We start from the raw sequence: 21,382 nt of genomic DNA, 5'->3' as shown, positions 1-21,382 counted from the left end.
AATTCGGGACCTTTGGTCGTGAGGGGGGGTTCGTTCGATCCACCCGATCCCCCCCCCTGGCTACGGGCCTGGTATTTGTGAGTGGTTGAATAGAGGTTTATTAGTAGAGGGGTTGAAATATAGGGGTATTAGTAGATGGGTTGAATAGAGGTTTATTAGTAGATGGGTTGAATATAGGGGTATTAGTAGAGGGGTTGAATATAGGGGTATTAGTAGAGGGGTTGAATAGAGGGGTATTAGTAGAGGGCTTGAATAGAGGGGTATTAGTAGAGGGGTTGAATAGAGGGGTATTAGTAGAGGGTCAGTATTGGTGAGTGGTTGAATAGAGGGGTATTAGTAGAGGGGTTGAATATAGGGGTATTAGTAGAGGGGTTGAATAGAGGGGTATTAGTAGAGGGTCAGTATTGGTGAGTGGTTGAATAGAGGGGTATTAGTAGAGGTGTTGAATAGAGGGGTATTAGTAGAGGGGTTGAATAGAGGGGTATTAGTAGAGGGTAAATAAACACAGAGAATCATTGATAGAATTTCTCAGAGACTCCAAAATGTGTCTTATTATCCGTAAAGTCTTCTTAATGACAACTACACTTCCGTACCAGTAAAAGGAAAAGCAGTTGTAGATTATATAGCAACTCCACATGAATGTCCGAATACATGCATCCTGTTTAAAGTGGTAACAGCAAATCAAATGGTGGATTTACGTAATAGGCTGCATGTACCTCATTGGGGAACATAGCAGATTGCCTGACCATTCGCTGTTAATAATGGACTTTTCATAGTAAACCGCCAGAGTGAGTTCTAGTCGGGGAAAGTGATCTACAACCAAAATACTGTCAAAGAGACGTATGTAGAGTAAAAGAGACCTACTGTATGTAGAGTAAAAGAGACCTACTGTATGTAGAGTAAAAGAGACGTATGTAGAGTAAAAGAGACGTATGTAGAGTAAAAGAGACCTACTGTATGTAGAGTAAAAGAGACGTATGTAGAGTAAAAGAGACCTACTGTATGTAGAGTAAAAGAGACCTATGTAGAAAGCTACCAAATGATTTTTGTTGATGTTCAGATATGAGACGTAAGGCGCTGATAGAATGGGTGGACAGGCAGCGACCCTGCTTCGCCACACAGGGACAGCTACAGTAGATGGAGGCTACGGGTATCTATGATGAACTAGGGAGGAACCCACAGGACAGACAACATACCCTTAAATCAAAGAGAGTCTATAAGCCAAGCAAACCATATTGGAATATAGAGTTGCAGGATCTGTAATTCGCTATGCAGAGGGCAGAACCACTATTTTAACAATGTAAAGGAAATAGGGGAGATGGGCAGCAACTGTTAATTCATTTTAGTAAATGTCAAATGTGTATTTTATTAAAATACATTTAATAAAAGATAGCGTTTTTATAAATGTAGATATCAAAGGGGACAGGTGTTACATTTGGAAGATATTCAGTCATCAAGTCCTCAGCATTTCTGGACAGAATAATAAATTAGGAACAGGACAGAAAAAAGTGCATTCCAATCGAAATATGGGGAGAAGATGGAAACTCAGATAGATCTACTGTACCAGGGACATGACAAGTGGGAAAGAGACTTGCTAGTTTGTTTGTATATGAGGCGACATACTGATGAAGGATTTTAGGGCAATGAAGATCTTAATATAGACTCTATGGTCGAGGTTCTGAAGGAGATAGATAAGATAAAAGTAGGAAAAACCTTTTACTTGGTCTATTTAAATACTGTTTTGAATTTGGTAGACTACCATCATTTTGGCTTAAATCCATCATAAGACCCATACCAAAATCACAGCAAAATGATCCTAGAGAAGTCTTAACTATAGAGGACTTAGTCTACTGAGCGGTTTACAAACTTTATTCATCTTTAGTTAATGAGAGATTGATGATATTCCTGGAAAAGAACAGCGGCCTGTATTGATCACATTTATACTGTCTATTCAATAATAAGAAATAGACTGCAGGAGAATAAATCCACGTGTGCAAGTTTTATTGACTTTCAGAAAGCATTTGAAAGCAATCTGTTCTCTCGTTAGTGCACCTCAAGCCTGTGTGGAAGTAAATGACGTCCTGACCAACTGGTTTTCTACTGGTTTCTACACCATCAGGAGTTACACAGGGTGATGCTCTGTTCCTACACCGTCAGAGCTGGGATACCTGGCCTACAGTACATTAGAGACCGGCAGATATGTGGGCACAGCAGAGGAAAAAAGACTGTGTACTCTGTGTGAACTTAATGTAGTGGAAGATGAAAAGCATTTTTGTACAGTACTGTCCACTCTATGATAATATTAGACAACGTCTTTTTAACAAGGTAACAACAACAAAATAATTTATACGGAGGAGGAGGATGGTGAAAAGCTCAAGGTGCTACAGTATTTCAACTTGAATCATTTTCCTTTGTAGTCTTTTTAGAGGCCTCATTTATCAAAGAGCGTGTAAATTCCGGTGTAAAAGAGGGCGTACGACGAAAACGCGGAAAATGCGAAATCGAGCGTACGACGAGAATATATACACGCTTTTCGGATCTATCAAAAAGGTCGTACGCCCTTTTCTGCACGAGAAATCCGAGACTGGCGGGGAAGAGAGCGTACGCGCACGCGCCCCGTGTTCCGCCCTCGCCACGCCCTAATCCAACCATATATGGTCAAAACCATGAGTGGCCAAACGTGGTTTCCCGGAAGGAACCGGCTTAAAAAGGTAGCGTGGAGCACCCAGGCGGGACAATGAAACATGGAACGAAGAGCTAAGAAGAGGAACTTCTCGGAGACGGAGGTGCATGTGCTAGTTGGTGAGGTCCACGCGAGGAAGGCAATCCTCTTCGGAAGGTATTAATAGCCTACCTTTGTCTGTTTGCTCCTACAGCTTAGTAGCCTACTTTAGCTACGTTTTGTGCATCTAGGATTTGGCATACACGGACATACTGTAACATGTGGCTGTGAGGAAAGCAAACATTCTGTGGTAGGCTATGATTAAATTAGGACCAAAAACAGGGAACAATAACGCAGATGACCACTTCATAATGTTAGAACACATTAAACATTTTCCCCTCTGGGAAATTAAGACTCATCTAAATCACCCGGTAAATCACAGCATTTATTTGACTGCCAACAGAAAAACATATCAAATGAATATGGCTGCACAATGAAATGTTTAATGCATAATCAAGTTCACAGACAAACTCAAAGAAAATTATTGAAATTGTTTCTCCAGACGTGGGGTCGGACTCAGAGGAGGGGGAGTCTGCAGTGGTCCTTGACCTGACGGTCGTGCCCCCGCGAGTTGTAGCCTCCACCTCCAGCGCCACGACCTCCACCTTCTTATCAGCTTTGAATATATATATTGGCAAACATAACACGGGATGATGTACAAGGAGGGGACAGATACCTAGTGAAAGTACTATTGGTTGCTAGTAAAAAGACAATAACGAGGGCTTGGTATAAGGTGGAACGCCCAACCAAGGAGCAGTGGCTGGGTGTTGTGGAGGAGATGTATGTTAGGGAGAGGTTCACGCATGCATTGAGGATGCAGGAAGGAAAGTTTGAAGGGAGATGGGAAAAATGGATGGATTATAGAAGGAAGTGTGATGATACCACTAATATTAAAATTGTCATATTTGAGTAAGAAAAAAAGCTGCATGGATGGATGTACCCATAAGCTGTTATTGTAGGTTTTTATGTTTTATTGTATTGTCGTTGTATGGATGGAAAATGCTAATAAAGATTAAAAGTAAATAAGACAAAGAATATGTATCTTGGCTATGGACACACCAACAAGCCAGCCGTCACGCGCAGCGCCTGCCTCCAGTCTAGCCCCTACCCTGCTGTGCGCCAGGATGAATGAGTCATGCGTGGAGCCAGGCCACCGTGCCACTACACTTGTGATGAGCATGTCACATATGATTTGGGTATTTCTAGTGTGCACATTTTAGCGATTCACATAGACGTATTCATTCACTGATGGTGCCCTTATGTGGGTGCAGTCGCCATCGCCGTCACCTCTTTGGAGTTCTATCTCGGCCAGTAGGCCGAGTAGCGCCGGATTCATTTAGGCTCGCATTACGCACAGGAGGACTGTCATTTATATGCTTACCAAAGAGCAAACAGGTCCACATGATCACATATTAATGACAATCTAATTGGTCAATTATTGCCGTTTGATGGAGTGCCTGCATTAGGTGTGTGACATATAGCGCGGAAAGGTTTTGGACAGCGCATAGGTTCAGTTTGGGGAACAAATCCATATCGGACCATGAATGAGCCGGTTAGAGGACACGTCTAATCTTGCATTGCGATATATGTTGGTGCTGAATTGGGCTATTAGCCTACATGATTGTGCGTTCATGAACTGTCGCTCTTATTCTCTCCGTCAAACATAGTAATTCACCGACGCACCACCTGCGTCGCCAGTTCCCCCTGTGTTCAAAAAGGGCGTAGAACACCGTGTAAATCGGTACGACAACTTGAGAGGTGAGATGAGCCACATATGTGGCATGACACAGAAATAACAAATAATTCATTCATTCACACACACACACATACACACCTACACACACATACACACCTTCACACACACAACCACCTACACACACACAATTACATCTACACACACACACACACACACGTTCTGACACCTAGGAGTTTGTCCATTAGTGCTCCCTGTCTGGCCCGTCCTCCCCCCTTAGCCAGCAGACCTCTCCACTCATGACTCAGTGTGTGTGTGTGTGTGTGTGTGTGTGTGTGTGTGTGTGTGTGTGTGTGTGTGTGTGTGCGTGCGTGCGTGCGCATGTGTGCGTTTGCCAGTGGTGACTCACTCCCTGAGTATTGCATCGCTTACTAATGCCTGGGCACCAGATCACCAGAGGGGAACTCAGGGCAGCGCGATGCCAGAAAGATCCCATCTTTCAAGGTGCACTTTAAGTAGCGTAGCTCTCCTCTGGGATAAGACATGGCCGCCCCGCGAGCCTCTCTGAGATGAACAACCAAGAGCTTCACTCTGCCCTGATTGTCCTGTCGGTGTCTACAGATGCAGCAGATATGAGCAATCCCAACCCAAGGTTGTTTGATTCACATATTAGGAAAATGTACCCGGAAAGTGAAATCCCTCTCCACGCCAGCCAATCAGGAACAAATCCCTCTCCACGCCAGCCAATCAGGAACAAATCCCTCTCCACGCCAGCCAATCAGGAACAAATCCCTCTCCACGCTAGCAAATCAGGAACAAATCCCTCTCCATGCTCGCCAATCAGGAACAAATCCCTCTCCGCGCTAGCCAATCAGGAACAAATCCCTCTCCACGCTAGCCAATCAGGAACAAATCCCTCTCAATGCTCGCCAATCAGGAACAAATCCCTCTCCACGCTAGCCAATCAGGAACAAATCCCTCTCCACGCTAGCCAATCAGGAACAAATCCCTCACCACTCTAGCCAATCAGGAACAAATCCCTCTCCACTCTAGCCAATCAGGAACACATCCCTCTCCACGCTAGCCACTCAGGAACAAATCCCTCTCCACGCTAGCCAATCAGGAACAAATCCCTCTCCACGCTAGCCAATCAGGAACAAATCCCTCTCCACGCTAGCCAATCAGGAGGGGGAATGCGTGAATAAGCATTGCGTGCCTCTTTAAGGAAGAGGCGGCTTGATGGACATGCAGTCTACAATCACTCTGCTCCTTGGCCCACACAGACACACACGCACACACACTATACATATGGTACTACACACATACACAAATGAATACACTAATGCTCGTACAAACAGCACACAAGCATGCGCACATTAAAGACATTAAAGTCAAATATACCTGCAAGCAGGAATGTGGGGGCCAAGCAGTTTAACTGCAAGCAGACAAGGAATCAGCTAGACTGACGTGGTGACATGTTTGACAAGGGTCAAGGATGGGCCCGAGATTTTCGGAAGTCAGACATATGGTTGAACGGGATTCGATCTCTGTACCTAGGCCAACATGCTAACCACTGTGCTACGCCGGATGTTACGAAGGTGAATCACCCTAGTCCACAAGGCATGTTAGCTATAACCTATTAGCTGAATCCTAATCTGAGTCTGAGTCCTGAGCACTTAATTAATGTCAGCTGGAAGGGTCGCTTCCTCTCGGTTAAGTGAGAGGGGGGGGTGTCGTCGTTTAAATTGGCACACAGCGAAAAGTATACATAGCATAGCTCAACTATTTACTTCTTCAGAATCCAGACAATCATGCGAACATTTCCATGTATAATATGTCGTTCGGTCTTCAGAAGTGTAGGAGAGGTGACGAGTTAGAAAAATTAACACTGATTCAGTCATTTTCTAGAGTGTGGATCCATTGTTTTCAATGGAGGGGGGGAGTCATCGTTCCAACTGTCACACAGTGAAAAATATACATCGGAGAGCTTAGCTTTTTTGATTTTATGAATCCCAAGAGTCGTGTGAACGTTTTGATATATAATATGTGTATGAGCTGTGAGAATTGGAAGAGGGATGGCAGTTTAGAAAATTTTTGACTTTTTCCAAAATGCGCCTTTCACCACTCTGAAAGTGGTGAAATTGTGCAGAAGACAAAAAGTGTTCCTTGCATTCTGCAATCAAACAAATGAAGTAATAATAAAACCATTGGGTGTTTTGAACTCAGCATGAGCCAGGGAATCCATTGCTACCATCATTTTGAAGATTGGACATACAGTTAAAAGGTTACTGGCATAAACGCAACTCCGACTTTGACACGCTGGTGGCGCTAGAGTGCACGAGATGTCAACATGAGGCTTGGTGACAGATGTCATGGGGGTGTACCGGATGAGTGTGCCAAATGTGGTTTTGATAGATTAAAACATTACTGAGATATGACCCCAGTTCCTGTTTTGCAGCTTTTCTGCCAATTTTGATTGGCTGTCACGAGCGAACGCAATGGACAATCAGAAATCCCTGTAAGATTTTTGTGGACATCGGCCTATAGATTGTGCATAATGCGTTTTGTGCAGATTGGTGAAAAAACCTAGGAGGAGATACATTTTAAGTGTTTTACACAAAGTACAAAATGGCGGGAAATCCAATATGGCAGACAATGACGTCATGAGGTGCGTTGAACTCGGCTTGAACCAAGGATTCCAAAGGTACCTCGTTTTTCAAAATCAGACTTACAGGTCAAAAGTTGCATGCATAAAAGCAATGCCAACTTTGACACGTTGGTGGTGCTAGAGGGTTCGAGCTGTGGACATGAGTCTTGGTGAGGAGACTCAGGGGACTGTCCTGAATGAGTGTGCCAATTTTCATAACTTTCTACCATATGCTTCTATGGGCTGCCATAGACTCCAATGGCAGAAGAATAATAAGAAAAGGTAGACACTTAATGGTGGCCTACGCAGCTGCGCTGCTTGGCCCCCAACAAGAGGGGGGAGATGCAGCCACAAATGAGCAGTTAGTTAAGTGACTAAACACACACTTCAACCCCCCTCTCTACTGGAGTCCACACACACACACACACACACACACACACAAACACACACTTCAGCCACCCTCTCTACTGGAGTCCACACACACACACACAGACACACACACACACACAAACACACACTTCAGCCACCCTCTCTACTGGAGTCCACACACACACACACACACACACACACTTCAGCCATCCTCTCTACTGGAGTCCACACACACACACATACACACACACACTTCAGCCACCCTCTCTACTGAGTGGGTCTACACACACACACACACACACACACACAAACACACACACACACACACACACACACACACACACACACACACACACACACACACACACACTGCAGCCTGTGCCAGCCACAGTTACCGCTACAGCCAACACTGTCACACACACACACACAGCTCTAACATGTCTAACAGTCTCCTCCAGCACAGACACTCTTCCCCCGGCCAGAGAGTCTCCACACACACACACACACACACACACACACACACTAAGTCACTCGTATGGGCCTGCTATCTGAACACGCCGCCCCACCCTGCCCAACCCCAACACCGTCGTAGGCTCAGGAGGTACAGCTGGTCGCCCAGTGACCACAAGGTCGGCGGTTCAATTCCACATGTCGAAGTGTCCTTGGGGCAAGACACTGAACCCCAAACTGCTCCCAATGAAATGAAAGCACCTTGCATTCCATTGGTGTGTGAGTGTGTGAGTGTGTGTGTGAATGGGTGAATGAGACGCTGTTGTAAAGCGTCTTATCCGTTAAGGCAGAAAGGTAGGTAGACGGATGGATGAACACAGTGTCTACAGTATCTCTAAGAGGTGTGTGTGTGTGTGTGTGTGTGTGTGTGTTGTGGCATCCCCCCGGGGCCCGTCCGGAGTGAGGCTGCCACAGGTCCGTGCCACAGGGCAGCGCTCGTCCCCAGAAAGCCTCCTGCCGTGCATAAATCCCTTTCAGCACCCAGGACAGCGCCCACCAGGCGGAACGGGCCGGGAGCAGACGGCGACGCAGACAGGGTCCGATCAGCACCACGGACAGCAGCACGGCCAGGCCATCAAGGGGGATCTACAGGCCGTTTGTGGTCGCCCGGGCAACGCTACTCACCAGCTGCGCTCAATCCCCTAATGACTCGCGGGCTGAGAAAACACCGGCTGAACCAAATCAGCTAACGAGCCACGCCGCCTCAAAAAGCCAGCAGGAGAGAAGGGAGTCAGTCCTCGGACGCAGTGAGTGGAGAAGCGTGTGCTGCTGGTTGTTTTTTTTCTTCCCCCGCGTCACTAATACTCGTTCCCTCTGCCTGTTCCAGGAATAGCTGTGGCGTTCTGGCCCTGGTCCTGAGCCCCTCCGCCACCAGAAGAGTGCTTTTTTGGTTGTTCTCCCGGGAGATCCATACTTGGAACATTTTTGCCTTTTTCTTATTGTTTGAATAAAAGCACCAAGGCGCTAACTACCCTCCTGCCTGGTCTGAATTACTGTATCCACCTGAAGGTGTGTGTGTGTGTGTGTGTGTGTGTGTGTGTGTGTGTGTCTCTCTCTCTCTCTCTCTCTCTCTCTCAGAGGTGTGTGTCTGTCTCTCTCTCTCTCTCTCTCTCTCTCTCAGAGGTGTGTGTGTCTGTCTCTCTCTCTCTCTCTCTCTCTCTCTCTCTCTCAGGTGTGTGTCTATTGTAAGCAGGTTCTGGGGGACACCATCTGAACTGTGGTCATTGTGGTTAACTAATTATTCGCTGTGGTCATTCATTTCTGTCCACCAGTTACCACTTTTACTAGGTCAGTACTAGTACGGTCATGTAGCTACACTGTTCATCGCTTGTGTGTGTGTGAACAGAAGCTCTCTAGTCAACCCGGTATCACGTCTAAACGTATAACAGACGAGTAGAGGCACTGGTGTGAAACAGCTCAGTTTCATGTTTTATCCATGCATAGACGTAGAATACACACGTGACACAGACCCGTTGCTTAAACGTGTAACAGAGCCGTTTCTCTTAAAACGTGAAACAGACCCAATAGACTCTATTTCACTTTTAGCCATGACATACAGTTGCTCAAGTACGTTAGATTGTACCCCGAACCTGTGACCTGTGAGATAACGCTTCCTCAACTAGGGCATGTGTGTCTCCCTGGGGACCAGCAATGGTATGATCTACCATCTCATCCATCCATCTACCTAGACTTCCTATGGACTCATCCATCTACCTAGACTTCCTATGGACTCATCCATCTACCTAGACTTCCTATGGACTCATCCATCTACCTAGATTTCCTATGGACTCATCCATCTACCTAGACTTCCTATGGACTCATCCATCTACCTAGACTTCCTATGGACTCATCCATCTACCTAGATTTCCTATGAACTCATCCATCTACCTAGACTTCCTATGGACTCATCCATCTACCTAGACATCCTATGGACTCATCCATCTACCTAGACTACCTATGGACTCATCCATCTACCTAGACTTCCTATGGACTCATCCATCTACCTAGACTTCCTATGGAGTCATCCATCTATCTAAACTTCCTACGGACTCATCCATCTACTGACTCATCCATCCATCTACCTAGACTTCCTACGAACTCATCCCTCCATCTACTGACTCATCCATGCATCTACCTAAATTTCCTACGGACTCATCCATCCATCTACCTAGACTTCCTACAAACTCATCCATCCATCTACTGACTCATCCATCGATCTATCTACCATCTCATCCATCCATCTACCCAGACTTCCTACGGACTCGTCCACCCATCTTCCTACGGACTCATCCATCTGCCTAGACTTCCAATGGACTCATCAATCCATCTACCTAGACTTCCTACTCATCCATCATTCTACTGATTCATCCATCCCTCTACCTAGACTTGCTAAGGACTCATCCATCCATCTACTGACTCATCCACCCATCTATCTAGACTTCCTATGGACTCATCCATCCATCCTATACTCCATCTCTCTCTGGTTCATCTGCGGTCACCTCAACCTTCCGCACCTCGCCTGTCCGTTCGTCCTCGGCCCCGTGGCCACAGCAGTGATGCGGAAACGGCCTGACGTGGTTCCAGCAAGGTGACCAGCCCAGGCAGACCAGCCCAGGGTGACCAGCCCAGGATGACCAGCCCAGGGTAACCAGCCCAGGGTGATCTGCCCAGGGTGACCTGCCCAGGGTAACCAGCCCAGGGTGATCTGCCCAGGGTGACCTGCCCAGAGAGACCAGTCCAGGGTGACCAGCCCAGGGTGACCAGCCCAGGGTAACCAGCCCAGGGTGACCAGTCCAGGGTGAATTAGATCCACAGTGAAAAGGTCACGGTCCAGAGCCAACATCGTCTGGGCAACCATCAGCAGGAGCTGCCGCCAGCACTCAGCATCTCACACAGACCACACATGACCTTAAAGAGAGGGAGGAGAGAGAGGAGAAGAGAGAGGAGAGGAGAGGAGGGAGGAGAGAGGGAGGGAACAGAGGGAGGAGAGAGGGAGGAGAGAGGGGAGAAGAGAGAGGAGAGGAGAGGAGGGAGGAGAGAGGGAGGGAACAGAGGGAGGAGAGAGGGAGGAGAGAGGGAGAAGAGAGAGGAGAGGAGGTAGGATAGAGGGAGGAAAGAGAGAAGAGGAGGGAGGAGAGAGGGAGGCAGGGAACAGAATGGGGAGAGGAAGGAGGAGAGGAGAGGAGGAAGGGGTGGAGGGTTCTGTCTCTCATTCACCTACAGGGTATGGAAGATATGGGAAGACTCACACAGGAGTGTGTGTGTGTTTGTGTGTGTGTGTGTGTGTGTGTGTGTGTGTGTGTGTGTGTGTGTGTGTGTGTGTGTGCGCGCGCGCATATACCATAGGTGTATGGGCATCGCCCATGGAGGCCTGTATGTGTACATCTCCGGGTGTGTGTGTGTGATTGCATGTGTGTGTCTATAAGTGTGTGCGTGTGCCTCTAGGACCCTCCCCATTGTGTTCCTCTCTCCTGCCTCCCGGTGGCGCACCCCCCCCCCCCCACCCCCCTCCTCCTCCCCCTCCTCCTCCTCCTCCTCTGCTCCTTGGCCCAGCTCAGCCCGAGGACCAAACGGCTTTCTATTTATAATGAGGCTGCTGCATTAAAGCCACCTTCACTAAAGAGGCTAGCGGACCTCCAGGACTTTACTAAGGAGGCTAGCGGACTTCCAGGACTTTACTAAGGAGGCTAGCGGACCTCCAGGACTTTACTAAGGAGGCTAGCGGACCTCCAGGACTTTACTAAGGAGGCTAGCGGACCTCCAGGACTTTACTAAGGAGGCTAGCGGACCTCCAGGACTTTACTAAGGAGGCTAGCGGACCTCCAGGACTTTACTAAGGAGGCTAGCGGACTTCCAGGACTTTACTAAGGAGGCTAGCGGACTTCCAGGACTTTACTAAGGAGGCTAGCGGACCTCCAGGACTTTCCTAAGGAGGCTAGCGGACCTCCAGGACTTTCCTAAGGAGGCTAGCGGACCTCCAGGACTTTACTAAGGAGGCTAGCGGAACTCCAGGACTCCAGAGCAGAGCAGTGCAGAGCTCCTCATCACCCCAGCCTTAAGCCTAATTTATACTTTGTGAGCCGTGAGCCACATTTTTTGGTTCATGGCTCACGGCTCATAGCTCTGTGCATTTATACTCAATGAGCCGTGCCCTGCCGTGTCCATATGTAACACAATCATGCTATGTTGTTACCAAACAAGAAAATGTTTCTCATCTCCTAGCAACACAGAACGCTTCATCTCTCGAGGCCAGTCAACCAATCAGATATGTGCGACATATAATGACGCGGTGTGAGCCGCTAGAAATCACGGCCTGCGATACGTTCCAAATGCCGTCAATGAGCCAAAAATGTAGCTCACGGCTCACAAAGTATAAATTCGGCTTTAGTCTGACTGGACAGCACTACCCCCGCCACCGCAGAACAGAGAGAGAGAGAGAGAGAACAGAGATACGGTCAGTTCCAACGCTGTGATTTTCCTCAGAAAAGCTGTGCCTTGTTATCAGTTTGGTTCATTTATTTATTTCTACAAGATAAGATGCAGCATAAATCTTTCTCTCGACACGCTGTTCAGCCTGAAGAGCGAGTTCTTCGTGAATGTCTTATGGGGGGAGCTTTGGGAACCATCAGCTGGGCTGAGTGTCTGTCCCTTAAACACAGAGGGCGGCGCTCTGGAACACGGAGGACCTGCAGGGCTCACGGTTGATGCTGCTATTTGCAGAGTGGCTCTGTGTGGACGTGGCAGAGCTGCTGTAACCCAGTTAGGAGTCGGCTGCTGAGTCTAAACCGCATGCCGCTATTACAGCCGCAGATGAGACAGGAAGTCGCTATTACAGCCGCAGTTGAGACAGGAAGTCGCTATTACAGCCGCAGACGAGACAGGAAGCTGCTATTACAGCCGCAGATGAGACAGGAAGTCGCTATTACCGCCCGCAGATGAGACAGGAAGTCGCTATTACAGCCGCAGATGAGACAGGAAGTCGCTATTACAGCCGCAGATGAGACAGGAAGTCGCTATTACCGCCCGCAGATGAGACAGGAAGTCGCTATCACAGACCGCAGATGAGACAGTGAGCTGCGGTGTTTCGCCCTCCTCCTCCGCCGCTGTTCCCGCGTCTCCCTGACCGCTGGTCTCCCTTCTCCCCCGGCGTCTCCCTGACCGCTGGTCTCCCTTCTGCCCCCGCGTCTCCCTGACCGCTGGTCTCCCATCTCCCCCCGCGTCTCCCTGACCACTGGTCTCCCATCTCCTCCCATGTCTCCCTGACCACTGGTCTCCCATCTCCCCCCGCGTCTCCCTGACCACTGGTCTCCCATCTCCTCCCATGTCTCCCTGACCGCTGGTCTCCCTTCTGCTCCCTGCGCCACCATGTCCACGGACAGACCAGTAGCTGCTGCTGCTGCTGGCTCCTGCTAGCTGCTACATTAAACTACCTCAGAGATTTACTGCATTTCCACACACACACACACACACACACACACACACACACATACATACACATACACATACAGTACCTGTACGTGCACACACACACACACACACACACACACACACACACACAGTGATTTCCTCACATACATACACGCCTCCTGTGGATTGAATTTTGTGAGTATATATATATATAGAGAGAGAGAGGAGTGTGTGTGTGTGTGTGTGTGTGTGTGTGTGTGTGTGTGTGTGTGTGTGTGTGTGTGTGTGTGTGTGTGTGTGTGTGTGTGTGTGTGTGTGCGCGCGAGTATGTAAGTGTGCGTGCTACATTGGAGTCTAGGCTGTTATAGCTGCCCTATACACAGAGCTCGCTATTGTCTTGAAAAACAGCAGAGTGATACTATTCCCTCAGCGCTGCATGATCACAGCTATCAAGCCCTCTCTCAGGTGATGAGTCCAGCTTGGTAAATAGATGTCATTGTACCGCTCTCCTCATATAGTGTGTCCTGTTGGGCAGTAATAGTGTGTCCTGCTAGACGAGATCAGGTCAGACCTTCTCCGCCCACACCAGGAAGAAACAGACCAACTGACCAATTAGGGGGAAGTAGGAACGGACTCTTTCTATCTCCAAAATACATCAACTCTGTCGATGCCGTCTCATAAGCAGCCATTTAGACCCAGCCCCTTCACCGGAACCCTCGGTTTTATAACCCTTCCCCCCCCTCCGCCCTCGGGCGCTGATTTACTGTACGTAGACAGGCGACGGAGTCAGCAGCGATGTGGCACGCCGCCAGCGAGGCTAGAGTGGCGCTCCGGTGCTCGACGTCCGGACGCTCAGCGTTTACAGGTCCCCCGGGAGATCATTCGGTACCCGCCAGCGTGGGCGAGCGGCGCCTGGACCGGACACGCCCAGGCAGATTTTTAGGCACATCGTTTGCTGCTACTGCGTCGTGACCGTGCAGTCGCATGAATCCAGTTTTTTTTCCGATGTGAGAGGCGCAGAGGCTACGCTAGCTCCAGTCCCCAGAGACGACTGGGAAGATAAAATAAAAAATCCTCATGGCTAACAGTCTGACAACCAAATACACGAGCGTTGCGAAACTGACCCTTCCGGGGGCCGGTGAGCTGGCGCCGTGAGGAGTCGTTCGGGAGGCGCCACCACTGCAATCGCGCCACGGCGACAGCCAGAGAGGCGGCGTCCCCGATGACCCACTTTCCTCCGACGCGCAAACCAACACCCCCGGGGGTCAGCCTCCGAGAGATCAAGCTGTTAAAACTGCTCTTCTCTCAACTGGACGGGAGAAAGTTACGGGCCGAAAAAGTCCGAAGAGGAACTTATCTGGTTTGTTTGGGGTTGAGGACGCTGTGGAGGAACAGCGTGGACAGCTGCCTCTTAGCCTGGCGTGATAACATCCTTCTGCTCTCAGACGGTTCTTTAGAGAGCGTTCGGCCGCCAGACGTGTTCATGAATCATTAAGTGCCTCAGCTAAATTTTGCCCATGTGGGATGCCAGATTCTGTGTAGTCCGGGCCGTTTAAGTGCACACTCATCCGCAGCTGTGGAACAATGCTTACAACACTACATCACCCATAATTCATCACTCCCTGACACCTTGGGCACACGCGCTGATGAAACACAGCATAGGAAGGAGCAGGGAGAGAGAGGTGCAGGGATGAGAGCTTCTCAAAATAGAAAAGTGAATAAAAGCTCTGAAGGCATAAAAGAGAGAGATGACGTGATGAAGCACCGGTGAGGAAGAGGACGTCTCTCTGCGCTGCGCGGGCCGGAACGTGCTGGTCTCTCTTCTCTACCAGACACAGATCCAACCCACTCTCACCCAGAACAAACCGCGGCCGCAAACGGAACCACTCTGGAATCTTTGGTCAGAGCCGCGGGTTTGAGCGCCGATGAAACTCGGATGAAAAGCTGCACGATAGTAGCTGATTCCGCGCTGTGCTGTTATTCACTGACAAACTCTGTAATCACAGCTATTATAAAAACAACACAGAGTGACAGTCCTTAACCCACGCAACCTCCCCACGAGCTCAGGCTGGGTGAGCTGATCCTGCCTGATACAGCCCCACATGGCCTTTCACTCACTTAGCAGACGCTCTTATCCAAAAGAGACTTACAATTATGAGCTAGTGTTGGCGTTGAGTGCCTTGTGTAACCGAGTGAGTCCTCGTAAACGCAGCAGACCAATAACCCTGGAGACACATGGGACACGCCCAGTAGGCCAATAACCCTGGAACACACCCAGTAGGTCAATAACCCTGGAACACACCCAGTAGGCCAATAACCCTGGAACACACCCAGTAGGTCAATAACCCTGGAACTGGAACTCAAAGCACTTTATAATGGCCTCTCATTCACCCATTCACACACACATTCACACACCAATGGCGGTAGCTGCCATGCAAGGTGCTAACCTGCTCATTGGGAGCAATTTGGGGTTAGGTGTCTTGCTCAAGGACACTTCGACATGTGGACAGTCGGAGCTGGGATTCGAACCACTGACCCTTCGATCATTGAACGACCTGCTCTACCAACTGAGCTACAGCCGCCCCAGTAGGTCAATAACCCTGGAACACATCCAGTAGGCCAATTATCGGAGTAGATGAGAACATACAACAGGTGAAAGAGATGAAAGGGCTCAAAGGTCTTGCCTGGGTGACGTTGGGGACAAACATGTTGTACTCACCAGGTCGTGGTTTGTGGAGTTTGAGTCATCTTCGGGAAAGGGGATATACACAGCTAAGGCCATACAGTTGGCAAAAATAGCAATTAATATAAAGATATCGAATGGCCTGGGAGAAGAAGGTTAAGGAAAATCGACCAAGCTGATGAACCACATTCAATGTAACTTCTACACAAACTCAAATTATTGACACATGATTACACACATTGCCATTCATCCACCCTGAAAGTCACATTAATATGACACAAGAAGTCACTGAAAAACATAAAGGGGTAGTTCCGAATTTTGTCCGTAGAGCCTCATTTACGACTTACCCATAATATTGTTGATTGATGGAGATAATTTTCAGCTGATTCCGTGCTGTCTCTCGTTCGGGCATTTGCAGCATGCTAATGTTAGCGCAACTGAGCCGAAATGGCTAGCATTAAAAGAAACTCACTTATATACGCTCCAAACAAGTAAGGATCGCCAGACAAACTAAACTCATCAAAGTCATACCCTTTCGAACGTGACCATTACAACTTGTTGTTGTTTTGATAGTAAGAGAATAGTCCACTCTTCTGTCCCTTGTTGTTGTGAAGACAATAGTGCTGGCTTATTATGTATGGCTCCACCTCCGTTTTTACAGAGAGAGCCATATAGGTCAGAACAAACAAACAGGTTCAACGATAGTTGGACTTCAAAATTGATAAAAGCTCAAATGAAGCCCTGACCGACTGCCCTCATATTTGATTTGATCTGGCTGCACTGTGGAGTGTTTAAGTGAGTTTTCTTTGAATGCTAGCCATTTCTGCTGCATTGTGCTAGCATTAGCATGCTGCTAACACCCGGGAAAAAAGACAGCACGGAATCAGCTGAAAATGTTCTCCATCAATCAACACATTATGGGTAAGTCGTAAATGAGGCTCTATATCCAAAAATGTTTCTTTAACTACATACATCAATTATGGACGGCTCACATGATAAGGCCCGCTTGAAAAAGATCCATCTCAATGTGACTTCCCTGGAACAATAAAAAAAAAAAAAAAGAACTTACTGACATCTGATGGTTTTTCATAGTCAGGCTTTCAACCGGGCCCAGCTGACACCATCTGCCGGAGCCGCAAAGCCAGCAGACCCTCCACAGTAACAACCAGCTGTGTGGTGCCACTGAGTCACTCTCTCTCCACACACACACACACACACACACACACACACACACGCACAACCCCACCAGTATTTTAGGATTTAGGACGTGGTGACTTTCACAGCGCCTTGGGAGAGCAGGAGCGACCAATGACTTTGTTTTCTGCCCTCCGTCTCTTCCCCTCGTACTGTGAGCGCACACACACACCCGGTAAAACAGTGATTCATGTAAGCTACGCTGCCTCAGCGAAGTCAATACAGTGGCACACCCTCAATACCAGCTGTCATTCTTCACAGTCCTACTGAACGCATCCCCCACTCACGCCTACACTAAACAAAGGCTAACATTAGTTTGTATGCACATAATATCCCTGGTTTCAGCGATGCCACTTCAGCTGAGTTATGTGTGGTTGTCAGCCTGAGCAGTGACACTCGCCATGAGGAATCTCAACGAGAGGCCATGAGGTCTGGGGGGGGGGGGGGGGGTTGGGGGGGTTGCGGCTGGGCTTTGATCTGTTTGTGCTGTGAGATGCTTCTGTAATTTGCGTAGGTGTCCCTCAAGGTTAGAAGCTACAGCGCGGATGCAACCGACGTCACAGTCAGCCGTAGTCTGGTTAAGGAGAGGAAGCTGTTACACAAGTTTAAAACCAGGGACGACAACTTGGCCTTCGACGACTGTAAATATGCCGTCTTCACTGGCACTCAACATTAAAAGGACATTTTTTGGTTGTAAATGCGTGTATTTGGGCCTATGTTCATTTATTCGTCGTACCAGAACCATATCGGTGTACTTCACTGTCCGTTTAAAATCCTAAAGTGTCTTGCTGACTGTGTTAATTGATTACGTTACATGTATGCAGGTGTGTAGGTCACAGCCTCTAATAACCAGCACCTGATTGGTCCTTCAAATGGAGCCTTCATATCGTTTGCGAGAGGAACTCTGAATCTCCAGAGGACAGACATCTGTAGGCATGGGCTGCATTCCCAATCGCATACTTCTACTTTTTACTACCTGCTGCCCCAGAAAGTACATACTTTGTAAGCATACAATTGGGACATACTACCATGTCTTAACATTGTGCTGTGAAATTTGACCAGATCCGTCGCTGTCCATAAAGCGACATTCGTCCACAGCTGGGACATCATAACGTCTCCGGTGCGACTCGCACATGTGACGTTATTGCCGCTGTGCACAGGATTGTGGGTCAGAATAGCCAGAAAAATCGGCAGGCTAGCATACTGTAAAATACGAATTAATGTAGTAGGACATCCTGGTATTTTTGCCATACTGCATGTGGCATACTATGTATTGGGACATACTTCATCCTTTTTTGGCATACTATATACAGTAGTATGGAAGTATGCGATTGGGAACGCAGCAATGGGGTCTTGTCTTTGTCTGGTCCTGGTCGTCTGTTGTTACTTTAATACGAACCGTTTTCAAATTAACATCTGTTCCTTTTGTTTTGGTATCGTCAGTCTGTTTCCCTCTAACCTTTCGAGCGCACAGAGGTGTCTGCCATCTTTCTCACACTGACCTACACATATAGTAGGCTACGTTTTACACACACACGCACACACACATACACACACAAACACACACACACACAAAACACACACACACACACACACTGCATATAGTGAAGGATACTTCCACTCCACCAGGCTGATGCAGGCCCTGCGTATGGGGTTGTTGAGTTTGAGGCAGAACAGCGCGCGGGCCGGCCTGGTGTTGGCTGAACTGCCCTGCTTCTTGCTTTTGGCGTACTGCGCCCGCTTCTTCTGGGCCAGGGCGCCCACCGGGATGTTGGGGGGCGGCGCCGGGGGCGCGGCAGGGGCCCGGGCCGGGGGGGCTTTAGCGGGCGTGGCCGCAGGCAGGGCCGGCGGGACAGTGGGGGCGGCCAGGGCCGCCGGGGGGGCGGGGCTAGGCCCGTTGGCGCTCATGGTGTGGGCGTGGCTCTCTGAGGAGCGTCCAGCGGCATGGATCTGCCAGGGGAGTGGGCGGGGCTAGAAGGGGAGAGGGCACTCTGACCAATGGGCTGGCAGGTCACCGTGGGGCGGGACTCTGGCGCTGCTGGCATAATTTGCCTCTGGAGGAAGAGAAGGTGTGAGAAGGTGGTTATTAGTCACGTTCAATACGTTGATAACAAACAAAATCATATGTAATTTAGCTGTAAACTAGAGTGAATGAGCCGGGTTCAGCACGGACCATCGCTAGCTGTGAGCTACGCCATATTCCTAGTAACCGGAAGAGCAGGCTATGATATTCAATGAGAATCCGATCAGATTGTCAATATGATGCTGATTGATTGGCCCGTGCAGATAGTGGGATGTGCGGAGAGGCTGATTTGGCCTCTGATTGGTCACGACTGCAGATTTCCACTTGTCCTGCGCTCGAGCTGTCGGTAGCATATCTGGCACACAAGGTGCGATTTACTTTCCCTAAGTAAACCCTAACTCACACTCCACTGAGGTTTTTATTACACATGCGGCAAAGTGTTTTACCTAAATGAGTTTTTCATTTAGTCCCGACTATACGCTCCCGATGAAATAATGTTCAAATGCAGTAAACGCCTAACTCCGCACAACCTATCTCTGCTCATGGACAACGAGGTCACTAAACATGCAGCATGCTTTTGTTATCTTCATCTCTTTTCTCTTCTTATCCCTGACCAGTCGGCTATCTGACCAGTGGTGCTCTGCCGGTAGTGAGATTAGGTGATCACTGTCAACTGAGGGGTCACGCTGAGGGAGTGTAGAATGTAGGCTATAAAATCTAACATGTCTGCCAACATCAGTATTCAAGCCTGTCAATACAACGCAATTACACAAGGAAAATTAGATAAATGGTACTAATTGGAATAATAACTATGAGCAATAGCGTTCATACTGGCTGTCTACTGAGTCTCGTTGTTGGAGCTGTGTGTGTGTGTGTGAGAGAGGGGGGGGGGGGCTTCTAAAAAAGATCGGCCTGACAAATAAAGTTATGTGGGGCAAAGGTCAGGCCTACGCCTGTCATCTATCGAACTGCTACTGAAAACAATGTCGGAGTTCCAGCATCAGGGGATACACGGTAGACCAAGGCTTTTTGATAACGCGAGCAGGCTGGTCCTTGCGAGGTTGCTCCTACGGGGCATCATCCACGCCATCACTAGGGACGGGGGATATATTTGTAGACAATCCGAAAAAATAATTTAAAAACACCAAATACTGTCACATGCATTAAAAATACCAGCGCATATTACTACAAATAAGCAGCATGAATTCAAAGCTGTCACTCTAACGCATCACTTGCTCAAATCAGTTTGTGCCGCCTAAGTCCTTGAACTGCGAGTGTTAACGAGGCCCCGCAGAGAGAACACGAAAAACCAGAAAAAGGTCACATTGTCATAATATTCCCAGAAGCTTGAAATCTCTCAAATTCCACAAACTATTCATTACCACAATCTATTACTGAGTAATACACACAGCACACACTCCCATGCAAGCGCCTCTTTCCATTTATATCAGAAAATGCAAAAGCAATAAACGCTTTGAGATTCATTTTTATCATCACAAAGTCACATCGATAAATTGACCGCGCGCAGCACCGTGATGTAAATCGCGGCTGACATTCCCACGAGCGTTTCGTGACAATAGACGGTCCCTTCCTCCGGTAGGCTACCGCTACCGCTTCCCCGGTATCGCTCCCGTGTTTCTCCTTGAACACAAGGTGGGCTCCTGTTCACAAGGTGGGCTCCTGTTCAAATCCCCCAAAACCTGAAATACTAGCTCACACTGGAGCGCGTGTTGCTGTAAAGACAGAGCGAAGCGGCGCGCGGCAGTAACAGCTGGCAACATTGCTGGTTTAGGTTTGGTGTTTGGCGCAGGTAAGGACACGGTACCGGCCAGTGGTCAGTGGTTGATCATTTATCACCGGCTAGAGGACACCAATATGGAATGTGTGTTGGTACAGTAGCTAGAAATCCCTGTAATAGCCTAATAAAATTTAGCTAGAATGGGAATCATTTTAGGGTCTGGGATTCCCTAAACAAATAACGGACTATTTGAAGGACAAACTTGGACCATGCCAATACGCGGACAAAAATAACCTGCTATAGTGTTGCTTTTATGGTCCACTCTGTGAAATTATATTTTAAAAAGCCGACATTTCGGTGCAAACACACCGCAGCTATGCTAAAATGCTAACTTCAG

The 21,382-nt window shown here is 48.3% G+C and overlaps 1 protein-coding gene across 1 annotated transcript in view; it reads right to left on the bottom strand.

Moving 5' to 3' along the window:
• cacna1da (calcium channel, voltage-dependent, L type, alpha 1D subunit, a) overlaps nucleotides 1-19,132 on the bottom strand; it is a gene marked incomplete at both ends in the record, with an annotated part of 101,904 nt that extends 82,772 nt beyond the window's left edge. Inside the window, 2 exons of the mRNA XM_084445871.1 lie at nucleotides 16,067-16,172; nucleotides 18,840-19,132. Of these exons, the coding sequence (XP_084301997.1) occupies nucleotides 16,067-16,172; nucleotides 18,840-19,132 (399 nt within the window). The remainder of the gene's footprint in view (nucleotides 1-16,066; nucleotides 16,173-18,839) is intronic.
• Between the last annotated feature and the right edge of the window lie 2,250 nt (nucleotides 19,133-21,382).

This window comes from Borostomias antarcticus (genome assembly GCF_949987555.1).
Source record: "Borostomias antarcticus genome assembly, chromosome: 11".
NCBI classification, from domain to species: domain Eukaryota; kingdom Metazoa; phylum Chordata; class Actinopteri; order Stomiiformes; family Stomiidae; genus Borostomias; species Borostomias antarcticus.
The sequence above is the reverse complement of the archived record's forward strand: the minus strand, read 5'-3'. Positions and strand labels throughout refer to the sequence as shown.